The sequence below is a fragment of the Fukomys damarensis genome, unplaced genomic scaffold (assembly GCF_012274545.1).
Source record: "Fukomys damarensis isolate Sample0158 unplaced genomic scaffold, DMR_v1.0_HiC HiC_scaffold_24, whole genome shotgun sequence".
Taxonomy (NCBI): Eukaryota; Metazoa; Chordata; class Mammalia; order Rodentia; family Bathyergidae; genus Fukomys; species Fukomys damarensis.
The window spans coordinates 7,452,697-7,477,318 of NW_022900936.1; the positions used below are offsets into that span (position 1 = coordinate 7,452,697).

Consider the following 24,622-nt stretch of genomic DNA (forward strand, 5'->3'; position numbering starts at 1 on the left):
TTTTTTTTTTTTTTTTTTTGGTACCTGGGATTGAACTTGGGTCCTTGCGCTTGCAAGGCAGGCCACCGAACCGCTGAGCTAAATCCCTGGCCCTACTGAGAATTTTTATCAGAACGGTTGTTTGGTTTTTATCAAATGCTTTTATTTATCTATAGAGGTGGTCATATGGTTAATGATTTTGCTGTTTTAAAGTACATTACTTGTGTTTTTTCATAAAATTGATTCCCTTTTGTATCAATCAGATTTTTATCACGATGAAAAATATGTGAGAAAATCAACTTTAAAAAGTAAAGTTTATTCTGGCTCATGGTTCCAGTCCATGGTCAGTCGGTCACATCTTTTCTGGGCCTGTGCTGAGGCAGAACATCTTAGTGGAAGGGTGTGGCAGAGTAACCTGCTTGGTTCATGGCGGCCAAGAGGCAGAGTGAGGTAGAGGAGAAGGAGCTTGGGACGAGATTCACCTTCCAGGGCACCCCGTCAGTGACCTGCCTGCTTCCTCCAACTAGGCCTTCCCTCCTGAAGTTTCTGCTACCACTCAGCAATGGCATCAAATTGTGAGTCTGAGAATCGATTAATCCACTGACAAGGTCAAGGTCCAATGATCCATTCACCTTCTACAGGCCTTACCTATGATCACTGCTGCACTGATGGGGCCAAGCCCCCCACAGATGAGATTTTTGGGGGATTTTCCAGATCCAACCATAATGCCTTACAAGTCATCAAAGATATTCTTTCTAAATGCTAACCGGTGATTTTAATCATCATATATTCTTTCCTCTCCTGATTAGTGAATGAGAGCCATAAGCCCGAATTTATAGAGCTAAAGAAGTGGCTGAAAGATAGGAATTTTGAAGACACAAATTTAACACCTGCTCAATTTCCAGGTAAGAGTGTGGCATTAGGCTCTCCTGATCTCTCTCAGCTGAGGATCGTGTGGGAACCTGGGTGATTCTCACAGTGGGCTGTGTGCTCTCTGCCTTCCTGCCTTGGAGCTGTACCATTTATTTGTACTTCATGTTGGTGTAAAAGTGAATGAAAGTGACTTGTGGAGAGAAATGACGAAATGATGAAATAAAATTGAAAAAGGCAAATGAGAATAGAAACATAAGTTAAAGCCATGAATGTGTATATCACCTGAATGCCACAGTTATAAAATCTGACACAGTTATCAGAGGTGAGGTGCAACTTGAACTCATCTTTCTAGCAGCTTATAGGATGGATAGGATGAGTGACCTTCATCTGAATACTCTGTAAACTAGACTATATTGCAGCTGTGCAGGCATTGCTGGTAGCTGGCCTTGAGGGAATGCCTTTGCTTGTCCTGATAGGAAAGATGTGTGTGTACTGTGGTGAATGGTGTGTTCAACAACATCCCTGTGGTGATTTCATTGTCCAAACTTGTGGGTTGGTGGGATTTTCCCAGAGCCCAGGGCAGTGGGTGAGGATAGTTTCCCAAAATGGACTGAGGTTCCAGAATCAGTTGAGGTGTGCATTCTCCCTTGGGTGGTGATCTCTCTCTGGAGGAGAGGATCCTGGGGAGGCCTCAGCACTCTTGTCCTTGACTGGTTTGCAGCTGTGGCCCCACATGGTGGAGGAGGAGCACCTGAGTGTGGGCCCAGTTCATCCCAGAGCTGTAGGCTCCACAGTCACCTGAGCTGAGGTAGATAAACATTCTCTTCTGAATCCTTTATTATGGAGGTTAGATCACTTTTCAGCCTTTTGGCTAAGATCAAGTGTATTATGGAGGTTAGATCGACATTTTCTTCTAGAACATTCTTTCCCAGAAGCCAGACATCTTGCTGTGTGTGTGCTTGCATACAAGACCACCCTGCACGGTCCATGAGTGGGCTGGAGATGACCACAGAGTGGACCAAGATGCTCTTTGGAAGGACTTGGGCCCCAGTGACACAGAGATAGTTGCGTGATCAGGACCCTGAAGTTCTGCATCCAAGGGGGGCTGCAGATAGTTTAGCTGACAGAAATCACAGCATATTATATGGATGCTCCCTTTGGCCATTGAAGTGATCATTTAGGTGCCCTTGAGGTACCCATTAAAGCAGATTGACTTTCTTTTACAACTCTCAAGATCAGAGGTTTCCCAGGTATGCCCCTAGGTAAGTGTGATGATGTGTGAGAACTTGTTTCCCATAAATGTCACAGGATGACTGTGGGGTAAAATCCTTGATTTGAGCCATGAGCCTAAATGACAGCAGAGTGGCTTGCAAAATGTGGCAGTGAGATATGGGTGAATTCAGGGAAGCAAAGGAAGACAGACAGGGCTTTTACAGGTAAAACAAGGGTTTGGTAAGTTGTTTTGAAGTAGCTATCCTTGGCTATAAGGATTAGTAGTAAGGGTGGCATTGGTCCCAGGCTGAACAGACGATTACTGGGCAGACACCCTCGTGGAACTATTTTTGTTCAGGGTTGTGGCTTTGGCAGAGTATTTTGGGACAGTATTGAGAAATCAAGTGTGAAGCCCCGCCCTTTTTGGCCTTCCCTGGCTTCTTTTGTCTAGGTTCGACACAGGTGACTCCATTTTGGTTCTGAAAACCTTCCCAGAGCCATTTTTAAAATTTTTATTAACTTAGTTATTTTTATTAGGGCCTCTCCTAGTTTATGATCACGGACCATGATTGTCATCTGCAAACAGAATGTGTAACTTTCTGTATGACAGATAATGGTCAGTGAAAGCCACTCTCAGACTGCTGTAGTATGTGGAGTTCTTTGCCTGTTGATCCAGAGAAAATAATGTCAAGAGTCTTACTTTGGATCGTTAGATCTCAACCTTACAATGCCCTTAAGTATTGTAAACCCACAGGCAGTCAGGGCATTTCCAGAATAGCCTCCTGACCCTGTCCTCTCTGGAAGCCTAAGGTTGAGAGACACCAGCTTTATCTTTGTATCATTCTGAACTTCATTCACAGTTTTTATTCTAATTAGGAGCTCTTGGACTTTGTCGTTATAGTCACGTTTATCCTTTTCTTGTCTTGGCTTCCTTAGGTACAGGAAGAGGGCTGATGACCAAGAAATCCCTGAAGGTGAGAATTTCTCCTTTATCCTTGAAACCCAATATATATTTTTTGCTGCTTAATTTTTTGGGTTCAGATGAAATGAATTAAAAGTACTTCAGATATGCAGGAGTTTCTCTTACTTACCAAATGGATGAGTTTGAATAGAATTCTGCCTATAGGATTAAGTTTACTATATAGAAAAGAAGTTTATATTTTTGTCATTTAAATGTATCTGAAAAGAGTCACCCCAGGCTGGTGGACCAGGGCCATGGCCGTTAGAGGCCCAGATGTCTTCCTACTCTGTGTTACACTCTGAGTCTCCTCAAAGCTTTTGGATCCTGGCCAGCAGGAGCCAAGGCGGAGGGAAAGGTCAGGCTTCCTCCCTTCGAGAACATTCCAGCCCTGTGTGATAGGCCAGGGAGAGACCAGGTCTGTGGAGGGGGAGGCACGGTCTCCTTTCCCTGGCATTGTGTCCCCCAACGAGACTCCTCCAGGAGGAGAGAAGGTGTGTTGGGGCAGAGCAGAGGTAGCCTCTGCCACCTCAAGCCAGTTTTAGAAATGAAGTCACATCATCAATGGGACGGGGAAGCTGCTCTCCTCTGAGTCTGTGTGGTGTGGGAAGGGGCACCGGGCGAGCGGGGGAGGAGGTGCTTCCTGCACCTGAGCCATACCTGGTTCCTCACCTGGAAAATGTGGTGTTCAGTGACACACGTGATCTCTAAGGTCCATTTTACTATCTTTTGTGCTGTTTGAATGGATTGTGTAACACACAGTCTCCTGTAAAGCTAGATGCGAACTTGTGTATTTTACAGTTACTTAAATGTATGTATTATTTTATGGAGGCAGTTATCCCGGGGCTGTGGATCATGCGCGCTACTGCTGAACTACATCCCAGCCTTTATACTGATTTTCAATTCCTCAATCTAATTTGTCTTAAATCCAGGTGTATATACTCGTTTTTCTGAAAAAATGCTAGCTATCCATGTTGCAATTCTATTATGCTGTTTTTAAAATTATTTTTAAATTTCCAATTATAAAATGCATACAACTTAAAATTTACCATTTTAAATATCTCTAAGTGTATGTACTCTTCGTAGTGTTAAGTATATTCACATTGTTGTCAAGGTTTTTATTTTCCCTCCCTCCCTGCCTGCCTGCTGGCTGGCCTGCTTTTGCTACATTCCAGCACCCTTTAAAACTTTTCATTGGTTTGAGACAGGGCTTGCTAAGTCACTAAGTTGTCCAAGTTTTTATTCTCTAGGGAAAGTCTACTTTATTCTGAAGCAAAATTTGAGAACAAGACATACACTTCCTATTTACAGTTTCATCTATTTACAGTTTGTCTAGAACAAGAAATGATGACTGGCAGTTGCTTCATGTGTACTTTTAAATGTGGCTTTTTATTAAACTTTTAAAAAAGAGAGACATACTTATTACATGAAATGCAGAGATCTTAAGTGTTTAGTTTGAAACATTTTTTGGTAGAAAGATATATCCCAGTCAAGATACGGGTGCATCAGCAGGTGGTTTTGGTTTTAATCAGAAAGTCAAGAAATGTAGGAGCTGGAAGAGTGATTTAGCCAACTTAATCTTGCTTTACCGATTCAGAAACTGGAAATTGGAGCCTGAAGGTCTTTGGCTAATATCTGTAACCAACTTAGATGGCCGTTAAAATGAAAGGCGAGTCTTAGGTCTCTTTTTCAGGGCTTTGTTTCGCGTCTGTACCTGTGTAACACTGGGGTCTGGTGTCTTCCTTGACTTGCTAAAACTGAAAACCAAACCATACTTTTGCAAGTGGTAGAATTAGATCCCTGCTGTGCTGGGTGGGCTGCCCTTTCTTAAGCTGTAGGGCACAGGTCAGGTGGCGAGGGTTGTGCTGTTATTCAGATTCGACTGGATGGCATCTTTGTTTTTTTTGTTGTTTTGTTTTTGGTAGCACGGATCAAACAGGGGTCCTTGCACTTGCAAGGCAGGCAGTGGAACCACTGAGCTAGATCCCAGGCCCTAGCATCTTTGTTTTTGTTTTGTTTTTTGAAGTCAGGCTGGTATTGCCAAACTCCTGGTCTCAAGTGATCCTCCTGAGTAGCTGAGACCACAGCTGCAAGCTACTGTGCCTGGCTTCATTAGATAGATTTGTTTTTTGTTTGTTTATTTGTTTTGAGTAGCATCCTCCTGGCCCTCTAGATAGCACTATTTTTTTTTTTTGGCATAAGAAAGAGGGGAACAATGTGATAGGAGTCGTCACGGTGTCCCCACATTCTCCTCTGGTGCAGGGTTGACTGTGGCAGTCAGCCCCTTCTGAGATTGTACTTCCTGTTGGGATTGTAGACTAGGTCCTGTCCAAAGCATGACTGTCCTAAATTTTCTTTCTTTTTGGCAAGGCGGGACAGATGATTATTTCACTACCTGAGAGTTGCCTGCTCACCACGGACACAGTTATTCGAAGCTCGTTAGGGGCATACATCACTAAGTAAGTGACCCCAGGGTGCTTCTCTGGTGCCAGTGCTTCTCCTTGAAGCCTCTGTCATTGACCAACTCTCATCTAAGGCATGGTTCATGAACATCAAGCCTCTTGTCTAGTTAAGAAATACCGGAAATGAATAGATTTTTAATTTTTCAGTTCTAGGAAGTGAATTCATTGTTAATTGCATTTTTAAGGTCTTAATAGACTTCCTGGGATGGGATGTAAATCCTCATCCACCACTTACTAGAAAATGAAGGTGAAATAGGATAATATATGTAAATCACTACCCAGTACCTTGACTCCTAGTAGCCTGTTTTCTTCCACCATAGTAAGTCTAGATACTTGTTCATTAACTCCTCTAATTTCACCCTGATTGTACCTGCTCGAGTTATTCTTCAGCTGTGAAGAGCTTTGACATTAGATGAAAGAATGAGTTTTATTTAGGCAGAGAAGAGAGGGGTGATGTGGGAGTTGAGAGCTGTTTCTGGCTCGTGTGGTGGGGCTTCCATTGGGCACCATGAGGACAGAGTGAGTGGGAGTCCTCAGTGAAGAGGATTTCTAAGTGATGAGGGCTGTCTCCTAACTGAAAATAAGCTGTCGACTCCTTTATGCCTGGTGTGTTTTTGGATAAGGGTAATACAGGGTAGGCCTGATTACTGACAAAGGTGCTTCTGGGATTGGCATTTTCAGAAGTTTTGAGTAGTTTCTCAGGTTTTGAGTAGAATAATATGGCAGTGTAGGAATCTAGACTTTGGAGGATTAATGAAAACTTTTTTTTTTTCAGCTTTAGTTGAGTTTATTGGTATGTTTTAGGGATACAATACAGTTACATTCATTGTTGGGATCTTGTACCTCTACATGACAGGTCTTGATTCTCATTTTTCCCCTTACCTCTGCCCTCCCTTCACCCCCTCCTCCCCTCCTCATCTACAAACACTTTATTTCCATCTTTTCATCTCACATTTTTTTCTTTTCCCTTATTACCCTTCCCCTACCCATCCCACCTTCCCTACACCTTTAGCTCCTTTCTTCCCATTTCTAAATGTCAGTAATCTTATTAGGATCTTATGTATTATTGCAGATTATTCACACCAGGGAATTGAAAACTTTTTCTAAATATTCATGTTATGTGAGATCTTTTTTTGAAAGTATGCAAAAGCAGAGATACTATTATGCATAATCTGTAATAAAGTGTATACGTTTAGGAATAAAAGCTTTCAAACAGCAAGAAGTGGGCCAGGGGTTTAGCTTAGTGTTTTTTTTTTGTCTGCCTCAAACAGCAAGAAGTTATGATGAGCACACTGATTTTGCAGTCTAAGTTGGTCCTGTCTTGTACAACTTTCGGTAATGACAGAGGTTTAACTTTCTGTTGTCCAGTATGGGGGACATTGGCCACAAATGGGTATTGGTTTTTGGAAGCACAGCTTATCCTACTTCAGGATTGAATTTTAAATATTCAATTTTAAATAATTCCAACTTACAGTTACATGTGCCAGTCATTATTGTATTGAAGTGTGCAGTCTAAGCTTTTTCCCCCAACCATGTTTTCCATCCTTATCCAGATGAAAGAAATGGATTTATTGCAAAAGCTCTCAAACTGGAGAACACATTTGGAAGTTTTTGCAAAAATGATTCTCTTACAGAAACGAACTTGTCAGAGTTGGGTTAGATGGTCTGCTTTTCTAATGTAATTATGTCTTGTTCAGAGCCTGTGTATGGGGTGTACACTGGAGAGGAAAGGCTTTAAGCTGTCTTGGGTACATGAAGTCAACTTAGATTTCTAAGATTTCTAAGTTTGAGCACAATCCTGGAACAAAAGAAGCCACTTGCTTTTTCTGTACTTTGTATAAAAGCAATTTCTTTAACCAGCTTTTCCTTTTACAAGGTGGAAGCCTTCTCCATCTCCTCTCTTGGCCCTGTGCACCTTTTTAGTTTCAGAAAAGCATGCTGGTCATCGGTCTGTCTGGAAGCCTTACCTGGATATTTTACCCAAGTCCTACACCTGCCCTGTTTATTTGAAGCCAGAAGTGGTGAATCTTCTTCCTGAACCTTTAAAAGCAAAGGCCAGAGAGCAGAGGGATTCTGTTCAGGACTTTTTTGCTTCCTCCAGGGACTTTTTTTCTTCCCTGCAGCCTCTGTTTGAAGAGGCCATTGACAGAGTATTCAGCTACAGCGCCCTCCTGTGGGCCTGGTGCACCATCAACACCAGAGCAGTGTACCTGAAGACCCGGAGGCAGGCCTGTCTTTCCTCAGAGCCTGACACCTGTGCCCTAGCTCCTTACCTGGATCTGCTGAATCATAGCCCGAATGTCCAGGTGAGAAACTGACATGGAGGTGCATGTTTCCTTTGGAGAGGCAGAATCCAGCATGTAGAATATGGGACTTTCAGTTGTCAGTGAAACCGTCAGGAGAGATGCATTTGGTTTCAAGTAAATTTTTTAGACCAGTCTTCCCCTGATCCTTGCTTCACACCCCACTGTGTCCTGACATGCTTTTCCTTTGCCCTGATTCTCCACTCTGCCCGAAGAGCCCTCTGTTCTTCCCCTGAAAAGCCTTTACCATCAACTCATGGTGCAGAGTCTTTCTTTCTCCTCCCTTCTTCCAGACTGTGGCTGAAGTCTACCTTGTTTTCCTTCCTATCCCTTAACACAGCTGGCAGAGCCTGTATCTTCACTCTGGTCACTGATTGACTCCCCACTTCCCCTACCAAGCCTGCATTCTTTGAGGTTGGGGGCTTTGTCTTGCTCCTCTTTTTATCCCCAGTGCTCAGAGTGGGCCTGTAGTAGGTGTTCAATAAATGTTCGCTGCCTGGATGAATGTTTGTGGGGAACGGATTCTGGGAAATCATGAAAGAATCTCACAGATAACCTCTTCCTCAGCCCTTTCCGCATGTGGCGCATGTGGGAGATGAGGACATGTGCAGGGCATGCTGGGTAAAGGCCTGACTGGAGGGAGAGGAGTCAGTCTGGCAGCTCATCTGTGGCCCACTGGGGACACATTATGGACCATGTGGCTGGGATCTGAGCCTGTGCCGTCCCCTTGGTGTGACATGCCACCGTGAGAGGGCTGATACAGTCCTACTAAGGCCCCATGCCCGTGAGAGGAGAGCTTAGTGAAGAGTCCTTCCTGCTGGGTTTCTTGAGCTTAGGCTGGTCCCCTGGTCTGTCTGCAGTTGTCAGCCCGTAGCCTGAGGTGAGGTGGATGTGTGTGCAAAAGTAACAATTCCTCGTTGTAGGTAAAAGCAGCATTTAATGAGGAAACTGGCTGTTATGAAATTAGAACTGCTTCAAGTTGTAGAAAACACGCAGAAGTGTTCATCTGCTATGGCCCTCATGATAACCACAGACTGCTCCTGGAATACGGATTTGTTTCCCTCTGCAATCCTCATGCTTGTGTTTATGTCTCAAGAGGTTGGAATCAACTTTGTTATGATTAAGATCATATTTTTCCCATTAAGAGATAGGGTTATTTTTAGTTTGAGAAAAGAGCAAAACTTTCAAACATCCTTACATGTTTATTTTATCCTCTGTCCAGCTAACTTAACTTATGGATTCTGAGTTCAGTGTTGAAGTAGAAACAGCAAAGCTGTGATGATAACGAGGATAAGGAGAACTGAAAGAGGTTATCTGTGTTTTATATCAGGAGGTCAGAGGGTAGAGTGAAAGTAAAGTAAAACTGCTAAGGAAATGAGTGTATTAGCGGAGGGAGAAATGAAAATATTGGTACTGAGGCGTTGTCATAACTGCTGAAAACAGGATGTGATGAAGGAGCAATAAATAATGAGTTTTTACCTCAGCACCTACTGTTTGTAGGGTGCTGCTAAACGCAGAAGTAAGTCTGTTATTTCATCCTTGTTTATGGACTTTAATGCCAAGATAAAATGTTCATTTCATTGATGTTCTTTTGTGATCTAACATGCCACTTTCATTTATATTTCCATTTAAAAACAATGAGGGGAAGAAAAGTCCAAATTTTTATCAAAAATGATACACAGAAGGCTAACCCCTTTGAAAGCAGCAGAGAAGCCATTCTAGGCTATAAAGAAATGGCCAGAGATTCCCCAGTGTGTAGTTTGATGGAAGATCTAATGAGTTTAGAAACCTGGTCAAGGCAGTTTAATGATAATATAGGCACAATGATGATAATTCTCTTAATAGAAACAGAAACTATAGCTTGCAGGGTATTTTAGAAAACTAGCTTTTGATTTGGCCTCATAATTCAGAATCAAGATAACTTTCAAGTTTATTACTGCAAAATAATAGTTACCAAATAATTTGAGCAAAATTGCATTTTAGTTACTTTTCCACTTAAAAAGTAAAATAGGGGCTGGGTGTGTGGCTCAGTGATAGAACACTTGCCTAACATGTCCAAGACCCTGGGTTTGATTCCCAGTACCACAAACGAACAAAACAAGTTAAAAAAACTCCAAAAGAAAAGCCTTTTAGTACCCCTTTTTTCTCAATAGCTTTGACAGTTTTTGCATATTTATTTTAAATTGTTTATGGCTGGAATCATTAATGTCCAGACTATCTTGAATTCTGGCTTTTAAAACTCAGTATTGTAAAACTTTTTCCTTGGGCTTTACAGAGCCCGTACTATTGTTGGCTGTTATTCTCTAGAAATGAGCATAATATCTCAATTCACTGGTTTTGCTGGTTGAGTTACTTAGTGGGAGCTGAGCTTGTGGATGTTTTGTCCCCTGGCCTTGAAATTGTTAACAGCTTGCCTGGGACTAGTGATCTCATTGCATCGGAGTGGAGGAGAGTTCTTTTGTGTGACTGAGGAACACTGGTGCCGTGGGAAGTCAAGTTGAAAAGGGGAGACATAGGTTTGTCTCAGTTCCACCCTAACTCTGATTTTCTTCTTCTTTTTAATGTAGAAATACTTGTTAGATATCTTCCATCAACAGATAAACAGATGAACAAAAAGATTTCCATTTTAAAGGATCATGGCTTTATGGCGTAAGTGTTACCCTTGCCCTCTTGAAATTGCTTTTCAGGCAATTCTCATGAAAAAATTGGCGTTCTGGTTTCTGTAGGGGTCAGGCCTTTCCCGACTTGAATCAGAGGATGAGTAGGTGTTTACTGACCCTTTGAGGTGTGTAGTACAGTTGTGTCCAGTCTTATGTCAAGGAATGTAAGACACTTTAAAGACACTTATTTGGGGGATATAACATACAAGCTTGAAATACTAAATTACTGTAGCAAAGAAAGCTCTGTGTTGATTGGTGGCCCGGGGTGAGTTTGTCTGCTGTGTGGTCATGTGGGATGGCACCAGGCGATTGCAGGCCAGCCTGGTCCTTAGGAGAACCATTACCCATGGCATTATGGGTAAGCGGTAGCTGCATCACAGCACAACACTTGGCATACAAGGGTGGCTGGGTGGTTCCACACCTAATGGGGTAGGCAGAGTTTAGGGCTCTCCCTTCCAGATTTGTTTTCTGGATAATACAAGTTTTAAATAATCTACGGCAGTGTGAAAGCAGCCTGGTTGTGGTGCCTTACATTTGTTCAGTGGTCTAGGATGATCTGAATTCTTCCTCATTCATCTCAGTGTGAACTGTGTGTTGTGACCTCCTGCTGTGGCCTCTCAACCAACTTGTGTCTGTCACTGCAACTGGTTGGAAAGTAGCTTAGTACTTTAAATGGGGGGGTATTTTTTTTGTTCCTTAGGATTTATTGAGCACTTGCGATTATGTTTTTGACCTAGGTTGCAAGTGACAGATGTTTTGTGGCCCCACTTAAAAGAAATGTTTGACTCTTCAGCTGTTTTTCATGGTGTTATGAAATAATGAAATGACAGGTGGTTGCTTTTTGTTTTTCTACTTTAGAAATTTAACGTTTGGGTGGGATGGACCATCTTGGAGGTTACTCACAGCTCTGAAGTTGCTATGTCTGGAAGCTGAAAAATTGTAAGTTCCACATGTGTTGGTCTTTACCTGTAGCTACAGCCTGGACGTAACTTTGGGGCATCTTTGGCCTGCATTCAGATGCTGGCCCTGAGAAGAGAAAGGCTTGTCACCCTAGGTTAGAGTTCCTTCTTCTGTATGTAATTTGCTCTCGGAGAGTGGGTTTTCCTTCTGAGTTTTAACCACTTCTGGAATTCTGGTTTTAGAGTTACAGTCAGGGTACCTGGCTCCTCTGAGGATTTTTCAGTCTCTCCTCAGATGTTCACTTGCTGACCTGATGTCTTTTGTTCAGAGTAAATGCTGGCAGCCTTTTCCTGACAGGCAGAGCTCCTTATTACTGCCCCCCTCTCCCCCGTCTGAGGCAGCTGTTGCTTTAGCAACTTGTTGCTCATTGCAGTAAAAATGATCTTTTGGGTTCTTATGGATTCCTCATCATGTATAGCATGCATACCATACCAGATATGTAGTAATGGTCCAGGTCTATGGTGGTTAAGGTTTCTAGTCAACAGCAGGCTCTTAGCAGTTGAGTTTTGCGAGAGTCAAAAGTTATACACAGATTTTCAATTGTGTAGAGTAGAGGTCAGCTTGCCCAGCCCCTGAGTTGTTCAAGGGACTAGGTAGATGATTTCACTCTCAGCACACGGTATCTTTTTATCTTGCAGACATGGTGACTTCTTTCCATTGTAAAACAGGCAAAATTGTGGTCCACTCAGATGTGCAGGTTGCTGAGACCTGTGATTCACCACTGACTCTTTCCTGGCTGTATCTTTGTACCTTTCCATCTCTTGTTTTTCCTTTGTCTTGTTCTCCCCGTCATTCATCTTATGGAATGTTTTGTCTTGTGTGGACCCATGTAAGTGTCTTTAAATCCTTCTTGGACCAAGATATGTATGAATTTTTTTAGGCATTTTAGCATAAAGTTGCATAAAGCTACTAATGTTTTCCAGAGGTCGCTTTCCTTCCCCTGAGTAACTTCTCACCGGCCGATTGCTGTGGCAGGCAAGGCCTGTGGCCAGCAGGATTCTGCCTGTTGTGGGTCTGGTTGCCATTTCTGCCTCCCATGAGTTGTGTCTCCCTAGGTGAGATCTCTCACTTTCCAGATCCCAGTTCCTTTGAGTCTCCCATCGGGATAACAGTGCTCTCTTTGTAGGTCATGGTGCAGATTATGTAAGGCAATGGTTATCCATGAAACACTGGGCCGGCTACATAGTACTTTTCTGCTTTCTTTCATGGCAGCTCCTGTGTTCCTAATCATCTGTCAACTTCTCTGAAGCTGAAGACTAAGTCGAGTCCCTACTGTGTCTTTTGAGCTGTTCTGAATTTCTCACTGGTGTGTGTACTTCCACTCTCGTGGTGTAGCAATCTTCCCTTCCCCTTGTGAGTCTCTGCCACCACTTTCGGTTTCTCTGCATCCGCAGCCTGCCCCTCCATCCTCCTCCTCCCTGGCTGTTGCTGCTTCCTTGTGTATAGATTTGCTCTGCCCCTCCTCACACAGCGTCCTACCTTGGCTCCCTTGTGCCTGCCCTAACACCTCTGTGCTCTTCTGCCTTCAGGAACTCGGCCCCACTTGCCCCCGAGACCATTTCCTGCAGCCCTGTGTGTGTGATGGTGGAGTGACCTGCGTGGAGAGAAAGGGTTGGCTATAAACTCCTCCTTCCACGTGTAGAGCAATTTGCTGTGTGAACTGGCTCCAGGTTGTCACCTTTCAGGGAAGACTTCACTTGAGAGGGAAACTCCAGGGCCTTACCTCCTTTCAGCCGGTGCTCACCTTCCTGCCCTGTCTCTTCCTTTCTGTTCCCACAGCTGATGCATGTGACTTCACTTACTTGTGTGCTGAGAACAGAGTTGTGATGATAATAAAATTCAGTCCCTGTCAGCAGAAAGCACCCGATCCCTAGCTTTTCAGTCCCGGTTATTCCTTCTGTCATGTCCTCCTTGACTTTCCACAGGAGCTGCCCATGGCATGGAAGTTTTAGGAAATCTCCTTATGGAAAATTTTTATTTATTTATCCCATAAGAATAGGAAAGTCTGTGTATTGTGTTGCAGCATGGAGATTGTCTTTATTTTTAAAGAAGCCCGCTGAAATTATAAAACATTCTGGTTCTAGTACTTGCTGGTCTAAAGTGCTCCTTGGAGAAGTGATTTCAGATACAAATGAGAAGACAAGTTTGAACATAGCGCAGAAAATATGTTATTATCTCATAGAGGAGACTACTGCTGTGCTTCAAAAGGTATGTTTCTAGAATATTACATCTTTTTAACTGATAGGTAAAAACTGTATGTATTTACGGTGTGCAACATGATGTTTTGATATATAAATGTACCATTACCGTGGGATGGCTTTAATTAAGCCTTTTAACATATTTCTTATATCACATACTATTTTTTATGGCAGGAATCTTTAAAATCTACTTTCTGACCAATTTTTAAGTGTACAATGTACATGTTACTAACTGTGGCCACTGTGAGGTACAGTAGAACTGTGGAACTTACTTCTCTTGTCTCGCTGAAATGTTGCATCCTTTACCAACCTTTCCCCTGTCTCTCTCCCAGCCTCAGTGTCTGGTAACCACTGTTCTGTGAGTTCAACTTTTTTTTTACCCTGTGCATATATGGGAAAACATAATTTTGTTTTTCTGTGCTTGGCTCTTGTCATTTAATACTATGTCCTGGTTCATCTGTGTTGTCACAAATGACAGGATTTCTTTTTTTTAAAGACTGAACAGTACTATGTATATACAGCACATTATCCATTATCTTCATCCAATTCATGGGCCCTTAGATGATTCCATATCTTTACCTACACCTTTAAGCAATTAAATGTTGTTTGTCGGGGGTGGTGGCACATATCAGTAATCCTACCACTTGGGAACCATGAGTTCGAGGCCAGCTAGGGCTACATAGTGAGTTCAAGGCCAGCCTGGACTATATAGCAAGATTCTGATTAAAAACAAAAGAATTAATTGTTATCACATGCTTCTTAGTACTAGATTTTAAGTATTCTTTTGCTTTTATGTTTTAATTTTGCAATTGTTTTAATTAAATGAGAAGTCAGCTCATTTGTGTGGCTGGGATTTAAAGTCATTTTAATGAGCCCTGAATACACTGTGAACAAAGACAGACATGAAAGGACAAATATTGTATGATTCCACTTGATGTTCCAGGACAAGCAACTTCCTAGAGACAGAGTAATACAGAGAGGGGCGTGGGGCAGAGGGAATAGGGTTGTTAATTGTTACAGTGCTTGTGTGTGGGAGGCTAAAAACAGTTTTGAAGATGAATTGTAAAAGTGGTTATAGAACAATGTAAATGTATGTTATGGCACTGAATCGTGCACTTAAAATGTTTAACTGGTACATTCAAGATGCATTTATATTTTACTATAATAAGAAATCAGGTAAAATAACTTCCAGGTTTCTCACATGAAGGATGAGAAGGTGTCTTCGATAAACCAGCTTACTTTGGTGGAAACATTGAGGACGGAAGAGCTGAAAATTCTCAAGGCCTCTGCTGAGGCCCTCAGCAGTTTGCAAACCACTGTCACCTGAATTCCCCTGGGTGCCTGTGATCACTTCCTGTGGTGGGTGCGACTGAAACCTTTTTAAAGTGTAGTTGGAATAAATTGATTTTATATGGACTCACTGACGGTGGTTGAATGGTTTCTTATTAAATAGTGAGGTACTTAATCCTTTTTCTTTGGCTTTTCCAGCAAGTAACTGAACTTTTAAGAGCGTCTTCCCAAGAAACAGTAATGGCTGCTCCACTCCTAAGACATTGAAGGCATCTGCAGGGGCAGAGGAAGTCCTAGAATTGGGGAGCCGTGGGTGAGGACACATGTGCCATCTGAGTGACACTTCTGACTCTCCACAAAATAAACCGCAGTGCTGCGGGAAGTGGGAGGGAAATCCAAACCAGGAGGGGAGAGAGGCTGAGAGGGAGCTGGGAGGTCTGTCCTTGCGTGTCCTGCTTCCTTGCTTTTCACATGCCTCATACCGTCCAGTTAAAGGGCTGCCTGGCAGCTGGTGGCTGTGGTGTCTGGGTGGGAGCTCAAGGCAGCCCTGGCCCTGTCCAGGTCTCAAGGACCTTCCCTGTGTAGCAGGCTTGAGGAGGGTGTGGAGGAGCCTTCTGGGAGGCACTGAAGAGTACCCACGAGGGCCAGATTTCCTGGCCTCTCACATGCCCACATTGGGCCTTGATGCTTAATTTTGGAAGAAAGACTGTGCTCAGCCATGCTGTTCTTTCAGCATGTTCTGGCATCTCTCCTGGGCAGCCCTATTCACTTTGGGGGCCAGGCCTTGGCTTGCCCAACAGTGCCTCAGTGGACACTTCTGCTTGATTCTGGGGTTCACTCTGGGGCTATTGATTTCAAGCCGCGTTAGCACTTTGGTCTCTGCTTTACTCTTGCTTTTATTTTTGTCCCTCAGACCCGGGCCGAGGACAAGGGGACATCTCCTTTGGAGCTGTTGAGCTCTGTGTAGCCTCTGGCAGACCTTGGGGGCAGTGGTAGAGCCAGGACTGAGAGTTTGCAGACAGCCTGTCTGGGGACACCCACGCAGTCGCTGCCGCCGCCCGGAGTCCTCCTTCCCTGTGACATTCCTCCTTCTCCAGAGCTCCAGTTGCTTTCTGATTGTGGGGCTTTGACAAAACCAAATGAATGGCTCTCACCCCAGAAGGCAGGCAGAGTCTACACACACATTTTTGGTGATATATCTTGAACAACTTTCCCTGTTCACATATAGAGCTTGTGTTGATTTTGTTTTTAATAGCAGGCATGTTTCATGATAATGCTATTCTGGAGGTCAGCAAACGCTCTATGGAGGGCTAGATAGTAAATATGTGAAGCCTTCTGGATTATGAATTCTCTGTCCCAACTGTGCTGCAAAGCTCCCATAGGACAGTATGTAAGCAAATGACTTGGCTGTGTTCCACCGACACTTTGTTTTTAATGAAATTTGCTGACTTCTGTGCTGTACCAGAATTTTTTTCCTGCCTTCTACAAATTGAAAGCCCCCTTTGAATGTTGGAATCTTTGCAGACATCACATGGTAATTGTTGTAGTCCACCAAGGATTAAGGGAGGAAAAAACATAATGACAAAAAGTAACTTCTCAGGTACATTTACCAATGAATGTCTTATCATCCGTAGCCAATCTGAAGAATGGTAATTTAAGACTTTCAGTGCTTAATATCTATCCATCCATCCATCCGTCCATGAATAAGTGAAGTCATAGGCCCCTCTGATAAGAAATCTGCTCCTGAGTCAGGCCCACAGGGAGAACCACTGTTTCCAGACCTTCCTGCCTCCTCTATGTTTTTATACAGCCATGATCAGGGCTGCGTACCTGTCTCTCTCCAGGTGGGGAAGCCCAGCCTGCAGAGCTTTTTACCCAGTGGCTCTGTCTTTTTCCTTATTCTTGAGTGACCCCCTCCCACTCCTGCTGCACCCCCTGTCCCAGTACATTTTCTTCCTTTTTGGTTTTCTTTTTGCTGACACCTTAGTGCCCATGAGGTCCTAAGCACTCAAGCCTCAGTGGTATCTGGTTACTGAGCTGTGGGTGGTAAACCTTCAACTGCTGAGGACCTGAGGGGACAGACACCTAGCAGTTAAGGATGATTTGAGGCATTCCCCTGTAATCCTCCAAGCTAAAAATAGCAGAGGCCCTCTCAGGCTGGGGGATTGAAGTGCTGCTGCCTGAAGGTACAGACTGACAGTGACCTTTTAGGAAACCGGAGCTTCAGTTCCGTAAAAATGGTTTTCTTTATCCCATGCACCTGCTTGCTGCCCTGAGGGGTCCACAGAGGGGCCGTGGCCATACCAAAGAAGGGAATTCATTTTAGCTCCTTACTTGGGAAACAGCAGCTACAGACCCATGTTGGGCGGTGGGTTTTGTCCCCAGCACAGCACAGCAAGACTTGTGTTGATTTGACGGCTGATTGTTGAACACAGGAGCTTTGTCAGAAATGTTGCATGTGGGACCACTTGGAAAAAGAACTTTCCTTAAAAGACCCAGAAAGACGTGGGTGAACTAAAAGAAACATTAGGAGGGAGAAGTGGGCTCGATGGATTGTTCTGCAGCCCTGCCCAAGTCCTCCACAGCATACACAACTCCAGCGCCCGCCACATCCAAGCCCTTGTACCATACAGCGTACCAGTGTCCCCCATCGAGAGCCTTCTGCTGTCTACTGCTGGCTTCAGTCACCTCTCAGAGGGCTGTCCTCGGTCTTCATCATTGTTATATCCTCTTGGTTTCCTTCTGTGACGTTTTAACCTTAGGCTATTAGTTTTTAAAAAAACTCACAAAATAGAGTTTAATAAAAAATGTAAGGTCACCATTTCGTATTCACAGAGGATGGCTGTAGTCCAAACAATAGCTAATAACAAGACAGTAACAATGTGGAGAAGTTAAAACCTCATACACTGCTGGTTAGGAGATAAAATGGTGCAGCTGCTTTGGCAGTTTGACATTTTCTGAAAAGGATGAACATCAAGTTACCTTTTCCTTAGGTCACATCTCCCCGAGAGAATTGAAAACGTTAACAAAAACCGTCGATGAGTGTTCATAAGCAGCATTATCCACAAAATCAAAAGCCCAAATGTCCGCCACAGGACGATTGGATAAACACAATGTGGTACTGCCCGTAAAATGGAACACTGTTCAGCCGTAGAAAGGAGCGAAGTCCTCATACACGGCACAGCGTGGATGAACTTTCAAAACATTATGCCACCAAGACCTGGCATGTAAAGCACAAGATCCCAGTAATGAATGTAACTGTACTGTCTACCTAGAATGTACCAAGACATTCAATTAAAAAAGAAAACATTATGCGAGAGGAAAGAATCCAGTCACAGGAGGCCACAGACAACTTCATTTGTATGACATGTCCAGCTGAGGCTCGTGTCCAGAAGTAAAAGTGCCAGTGGTTGCTTAGCGGGGTGCAGTGGTGAACGGAAGAAAACAGCTGTGGAGCACAGGGTTTCGGGGTTTCTGGAAGTGACAGACATGGTCTAAAATTGTCCTGTGGTGACACAGCCCTGTGAAACGAGTAAAGCCCACGGAATTGTACCCCTGAATGGATTTTGTAGCTTGTGAATTTCAGGAAAGCGGTTAGAGAGTAAGGTTCATGTCTAACCGTGAAATTACATCCGTCTTCAGGAAGTTCGGAAACGGTTCTCACACGCAGGTTCAGAGTTTGTCAGTGAGGCAGTGGTGGTGAAGCCCTGGCAGTGTCAGGCTCGAGCCCCACTCTTTCTGTCGCCTCTTTTAATCCCGGTGATGAGTCTCTGAGGCGAGGGTCTCCTGATTTTGTAAGTGTGGAAAGGAGTTCAGAGAGGTGATGTTTTCACTGAGTGGCAGGGCTTGGGTCCACACTTGTGCCCCTGACGTCCTGTGCGGAAGATGGCTTTGGTGAGAGGGCTCAGCTCTGTGTCATCAAAGCGTGGCCCGACTGGCTGGCTCTGGCAAGAAACTGCTGGGGCTGCGGGCTGAGGTGCTACAGCCCTGCTTCGTAAATCGTGCTCTGCTGGCCTGCACAACCCTGGCTGCTTTGGATAAGCAGAGGGAATCACTGATACACGGGAGCGCATCTTCAACAAACGACAACCCATTGTCGGAGACAATTACGGGCAACGGGCAACATTTCGTAGAAGACGGAGTAGATTCAGAGTGGCAGATGGGCTCACCTGTGCTGCGTGGGGCGGTGAAAGGAGGTTTCCGGTTTCAGGAAGTTGGAGCCTTTTCTGCGATCACGTCCTGGATCCGAAACAGCCAGATTGCGTAATCCCACAGGGATCCACCGAGTTAGGATCTCTTGGGGAGGGACCCGGAACATGGGGCTCCGGGACAGACTTCAGTCCATACTACTGATGGGGCGGTTCCAGAGGAGGAACCCCTCAGTGGGTTTGGTGTGTCCTTTGGTGGGTTCTTGGTAGCATTAGGGAAACTTGACCTTGAGACCCAGGGATTCTTTTTTAAGAGTAGGAAAAATTTACTGAGGGAAAGAAAGTTTCTAAGAGAGACAGAACTGGACTGGAAAGTGGGTTGCCTGCTCACCCTTATTTTTGAATATGTTGTATACAGCAAAGCCAGGTGGTGAGGTGGGTACAAAGTGGGACAAAACTGTAAGACCCAATGGAAAATTACAAGGTGGGCATGAGGTGGGGCCAGACCATGAGCAACCAGTAAGATTACAGGTACAGTCACCAGGTGATACTAAACGGGGGAGCAAGTCACATAGCAGGCATACAAGGATTTTCAGAAAGGTGGAGGTCAGGGATATTTCCTTGAAAGGCTGAGAGACCCGGCGATTCTGAGGTTCGTTTAGTGTCAGAGGACAGGCGTGCTGGACTGCTCTGACTTCCTCGTTTTGTGGTAGAAGCCCGGAGAGGCTGAGAAACGTGTTCTGGCACCATCGATTTCGGATCAAAACCAGCTTTTCACCCATCCTGGTGGGCTTTTCCCCTCTCCTGCATCCTTCTCCCAGACTGTAAGATCCAGAACCCTCCCAGAGGAGCCCCCCTAATGCTGCTCCTCTCCTGGAGAACCAGAAAGTCCCAGCAGGGTTGTTGGGGTGGAAAAGGGAAGTAAGTGATGGACTCCACTCAGAGGGACAGGGACAGACAGCTGCCGAGTCCTCTCTGGTGTGGCGCATTTGTGTCCGTCTTCCTCATTTCATTTTCACAAGAGCTTCCGGATCAGGTGTGGCGTCTGATTAGATGGGAGGACACTAAGGCATGGAGGAGTCAACAGACCTGCCCCACACCATTCAAGTGAGCGCAAGCCTGGTTTGTCAGTGATTCCCGTTTCTGTCTTCGAAGACAGGAAGTCTGGGGTACAGGATGGGCACTGCCACCTCGAGCGGTTGATTTTGTTGGTCCTGTTCTCCCAGCAGAACAGGAGACGTTACTGACCTTTCTGCACTCACTCGTGCAAGGGGGTCTGTCTAAAGGGAGCCGAGCTTCGGGGGCAGGGAGGGCTGCTCAGAAGTCTGGGTGCCAAGCCCTCTCCCTGCATCTCCTCCTTGGGACAGGTTCCATTTCGGTTACAGCCCCTGCTCAACCCGTACCTCAAAGCGCAGTAGCTGATACTAGAGAACGATAAAGGATAAAGGCGTGGAGATCCCCGAAGGGAGGCCGTTCCCCATCTCTGAGGAATTTATCCTGGGGCGGGGCTGTCCTGCTGACCTTTTGTGTCCTTGTCCATTTCAGCAGTTAGCCTCTGAGAGCTTTCTCCTGGTGCCAGGGAAACCACTCAACCCAAATACTTCCACCAGCCTGGATTTAGAAGGTAAGGCAAGGGCCAGGGCTGCAATGAGCCCACTTTCCAATTATCGGGACAGCAAATAATCTTAACTTTGCCCTTATTGCAAAGGGAGACTGAGTGTTTGAAGATAAAAGTGAGTTCAGAATATCGCTAGAAAAGCAGGTCAGGCCGAAAGGAGTGTGAGAAACAGGCAGTGCAGACCTTTGCTTCATCGGTGAGTCCTCAAGACTTGGTTGAGTTCCACGCCTCCTAGGCCTCAGATTGTGGCCCACGTCTTAGTCGTGCACTTGGAACTCTGACAAGTGCTGGGGTCCGCCCTGTGAGGGCCTCGCTTCATTGATCTGGGTGGGGTGTGTCCGGGCACTGGGAGTGGGTCACTGAAACTGCCACGGAGCCGTTCTGAGCCTATGCCATACAGGAGAGACGCGAGACTTCTCCCCGCTGGAACATTCTGCTTTCAAAAACCTTTAATTACAGTAATTTTGGGAGGCAGGATAGAGAGTGTCCATTCCTACCGGCCACCTTTATGCTGCATCAATCTTTTAAGTAGCACCAGTCGATGTGTATAGACCAATCCAGGGATCAATCGCTTTTATCATTTGACTCAGCAAATAGAGTTAAATATAAACACCAAATCCACAGTAGATGATCGATACTTTTTAGGTTTTTTTTTTCCTTCACAAGTATCTTTTGAATGTGATCCACACCTCTAAGTGTCCTGAGTGTTTGGATTGCTGCCTAGAAAGGTAGCAGATGAATGAATCCTCCTGAGACTTTGCGATGTCCTCGAGCCACTTCTATTTTAGTACACTAGATGGCGCCAGAGGACCAGAATTGGGGATGCTGATTTGGGCATTGACTCGGTGGAATTGAGTAACAGGATTTTTTTCCCTCCAAATATGAGTAGAACCCCAGCAGGCAAAAGCAACGCTCTTGATTGTTATTGGGATCAAATGCAGATGTTCCCTTTCTTTTTTTCTTTGGGCATTTGGATCTTCTTGAGTGAGAGGCAGGCAGATACACAGCTCAAGCTGCCAGCTTGCCAGGAAAGCGTCCTGGCCAGGTAGGGCAGGGTGGTCCAGAGGACTGGGCAAAGGAAGGACAAGTGGTTAGACTCAGGAACAACCCTGTCTGCCAGCAGACAAGCCATAAATATATATATATATATCTCTATATATATCTATATCTATATCTCTCTTTCTCTCTCTCTATATATATATAAAATTTTTTTTTTGGTACTCAGAATGAAACTCAGGACCTTGCACTTGTAAGGCAGGCAGCAGCACCACTGAGCTAAATCCCTGGCCCTATGTGTATATCCTTAGCACTTTCTTCTGAGGAATTTCTCGTACCAGCTAGCAGGTTTTAATTTCCATCATCATTTATAGGAATAGACAAGGTCTACCTGACATGCAGGTAAAGAGAGGAACTCCTGTTAAGGAATTAAAATTAGTCACCCAAAGAAAGAGGGAGTCACAGGTCCTCATCTGGAGACAGTTCTACAGTAAGAAAGTGGTCATTGTGTGGAAAGCTGGCCCACCCACTGTCTGAAGGGCGCATTTGACCCAGGGTGCCTACGGCTCCTCTCCTCGGGGAAGTCCACCCTTAGCTATGGCTCCTCCTCCAGAGGCGACCACAACTGCAGACCCCAGCATGGGCAGACTTAGCGCCATGGCCTGCTGTGACTTCATGCTTGTGGCCCCGTTGGAAGCGATTTCTTCCATCTGCTGGGCCTTCTCAGTGCCTCTGTTATGTTGTAGCTCCACTAGTTTACTGTGGAGACAAGGACCTCCTCTCATGATCCTCCTCCTCCCCACTTCCTGCTGTCTTACTCATCGTGGCTTTGTCTTGAGTGAAAGTTTGTTTCCTCTTGGGCACGTTGGTTTGGACAGTACTGGCAAGGACACTGGATGAGGCCCTTACACAGCGTTGCTGTTCTGTTTTTCAAGCTTGGAGAGTGGAGAAAACTGTCAATTCCCGTTTCTCACATCGAAGTTGCATTACTGGTGATGCTGGTTGTGTGTTTGGGATTCAGATATTGCTGGAGAATATTTGGGTTGGGATGATGAAGGCTTTTTTTTTTTTTTTTTTATTGCTGTTTTAACCTTCATAGCAGGCAGGCACTGTGTAAGCCTGGCTTGGGACCCGTGGTTCACCTGGACACACCTACAGGCAGGAGTTTCACAAGGTCGAAAATGTCCTGGCGGTATACCGAGTTCAGGGTCTGTAATGCCACCAGGAGCAAAATACTAGCAGGGGCAACTTCTAGGTTTCTTTCTTTTATAGTGTACCAAGGCAGAAGTCTGTAGAGGAGGAGGCCCTGCTGTCAAAAATGTCCCAGGAAGTGATAAACACGTTCACCATCTTTTTTAGGGGGAGGGTTGCTTGCCTTTACCTCGTTCCTCAGACAACATCAGCACGGCCCAGAGCCTGTGCCAATAAACAATCTCAGACCTCCCACCTTCCTGGACCCACCGAATCAGAACTTGATCGCAAACAGTCTGCATCAGTTATGACAGAAAGCTGCGTCTCAGTGGTGTGGGTGGCTCCGGGGGTCCAGCCCGTTGAGGGGGTGAACCCATGGGCTTCACATCTGTGGATTCAGCCACCTGTGAATAAGAAACACATTCAAAAGAAAAACAAATTGCATCCATACCGAACATGACTTAATGCTGTCACTCTCCCCCCAAACAGCATAACAACTATTTACGTAGTGTTTCCGTTGTATTCGATATTAGAAACCATCAAGAGATGACTGAAGTAGACAGGTCCATGCAGGTTACGATGTAGGTCCACACAAATACTATACATTTGGGGGTTAGGGTGAGGTTGGGAGCTCTTCCCCCTGCATATCCAGAGGGACGACTGTACCAGGCTGCTGGGCCGGTCAGGTCAGTGTGGCTGTCACCCCGCAGCTCCGAGGCCACGTTTAAGCATGACTTTCCTAGGAGTGTTAGAGAGCAAGGGGCGGGGAAGGAGGTCAGGGGTGGTGGTGGGGGGTGACTTTGTCTTAGGCATCATGGGTTCTGGGGCTGGAGGACTCAGAAAGGGAGGAAACTTTAGGAGAGCTGCTAGCATTTTGAATACCGCTGGGCCTTGTCTTTCTTGTGGCTTTGGTTTCTGCAGCCGGTTCTAACAGGCCCACAGCTCACACAGCGATGCCAGAGGAGCTGCTGGCAGCTGCTGTGTGCTGGCCAGGCCGAGTTCATGGCATTGTTTTCACCCATTAGCTCATATTGCGCGGAATGGTGCGGAACAGGGCCTGTGTCCTTTCCTTTGTTTAGATACAGTTTTTTTTTTTCTTTGTGAGGGGAGAACGAAAGAGCGGCTGTCTTTTAAGGGATGTGCAAACAGCTTTGTCTTTTCTTCCTATTCCTGTCAAACAAAAGTCACTTCAGGACTCCAGGTCACATGGGATCCCTCACTGGCAGGAAGCCGGGCCTTACCTTGTGAATGTGTAACTTACAGGGAGTTCTCGACAGACTGAAAAAAAAAAGTCCCTTTTATCCTGTTCTGTTTTTTTTTTTTTCCCCTCCCACTGTTTTATTTCACTTGCATCACTCACACCCAAATGGTATTTGTCAGGAGTAATTGGCCAGCGCTGGAGGCTCTGTTCAAGGCTGCTCGAATGGAAAATCTCAAAGCGGTTGTCCACGGTGAAAGAAAATATTACATTTGATCTTTTAAAAAAAATGATTCCTGCAGACATGATGCGTGTCTGCATTCTTGAGCTTTCTAACCCCTTTCTCTTTGGGGGTGGGGGTTCCTGCAGGAAGCCACACTTCACAGTTCATTTATAGTGTTTATAGTGCCTGGGAAGTAACCACAACACACGAAGAAGACTCCCTTTAAAAACAGGAGTGTGATTTATTTTTATTAACTATCTCATAAACCTGCAGGGGTGTGTAGGCTGTTATGTATTGAATCACGACCTGAAGCTTCATGTTTCATGTGCATTTCTGCAAAGATGTTTATTCTT

General features: G+C 45.0%; 1 protein-coding gene across 12 annotated transcripts in view; it reads left to right on the forward strand.

Moving 5' to 3' along the window:
* The window catches only part of Setd4 (SET domain containing 4), a 49,796-nt gene that overhangs the window by 6,827 nt on the left and 18,347 nt on the right, over positions 1 to 24,622 (forward strand). For 9 of the 12 annotated variants that reach the window (XM_033768141.1, XM_010611290.2, XM_033768142.1 and 6 more), the window contains 9 exons: positions 789 to 884; positions 3,001 to 3,038; positions 5,393 to 5,481; positions 7,361 to 7,790; positions 8,711 to 8,885; positions 10,355 to 10,436; positions 11,306 to 11,386; positions 13,492 to 13,615; positions 20,589 to 21,244. In XM_033768141.1, the coding sequence (XP_033624032.1) occupies positions 789 to 884; positions 3,001 to 3,038; positions 5,393 to 5,481; positions 7,361 to 7,790; positions 8,711 to 8,885; positions 10,355 to 10,436; positions 11,306 to 11,386; positions 13,492 to 13,615; positions 20,589 to 20,726 (1,253 nt within the window). In that variant the 3' untranslated portion in view covers positions 20,727 to 21,244. Of the gene's footprint in view, positions 1 to 788; positions 885 to 3,000; positions 3,039 to 5,392; positions 5,482 to 7,360; positions 7,791 to 8,710; positions 8,886 to 10,354; positions 10,437 to 11,305; positions 11,387 to 13,491; positions 13,616 to 14,781; positions 15,023 to 20,588; positions 21,245 to 24,622 lie in introns of those variants that run through there. The other 3 variants (XM_010611289.1, XM_019205597.2, XM_019205598.2) reach the window with 3 other exon arrangements.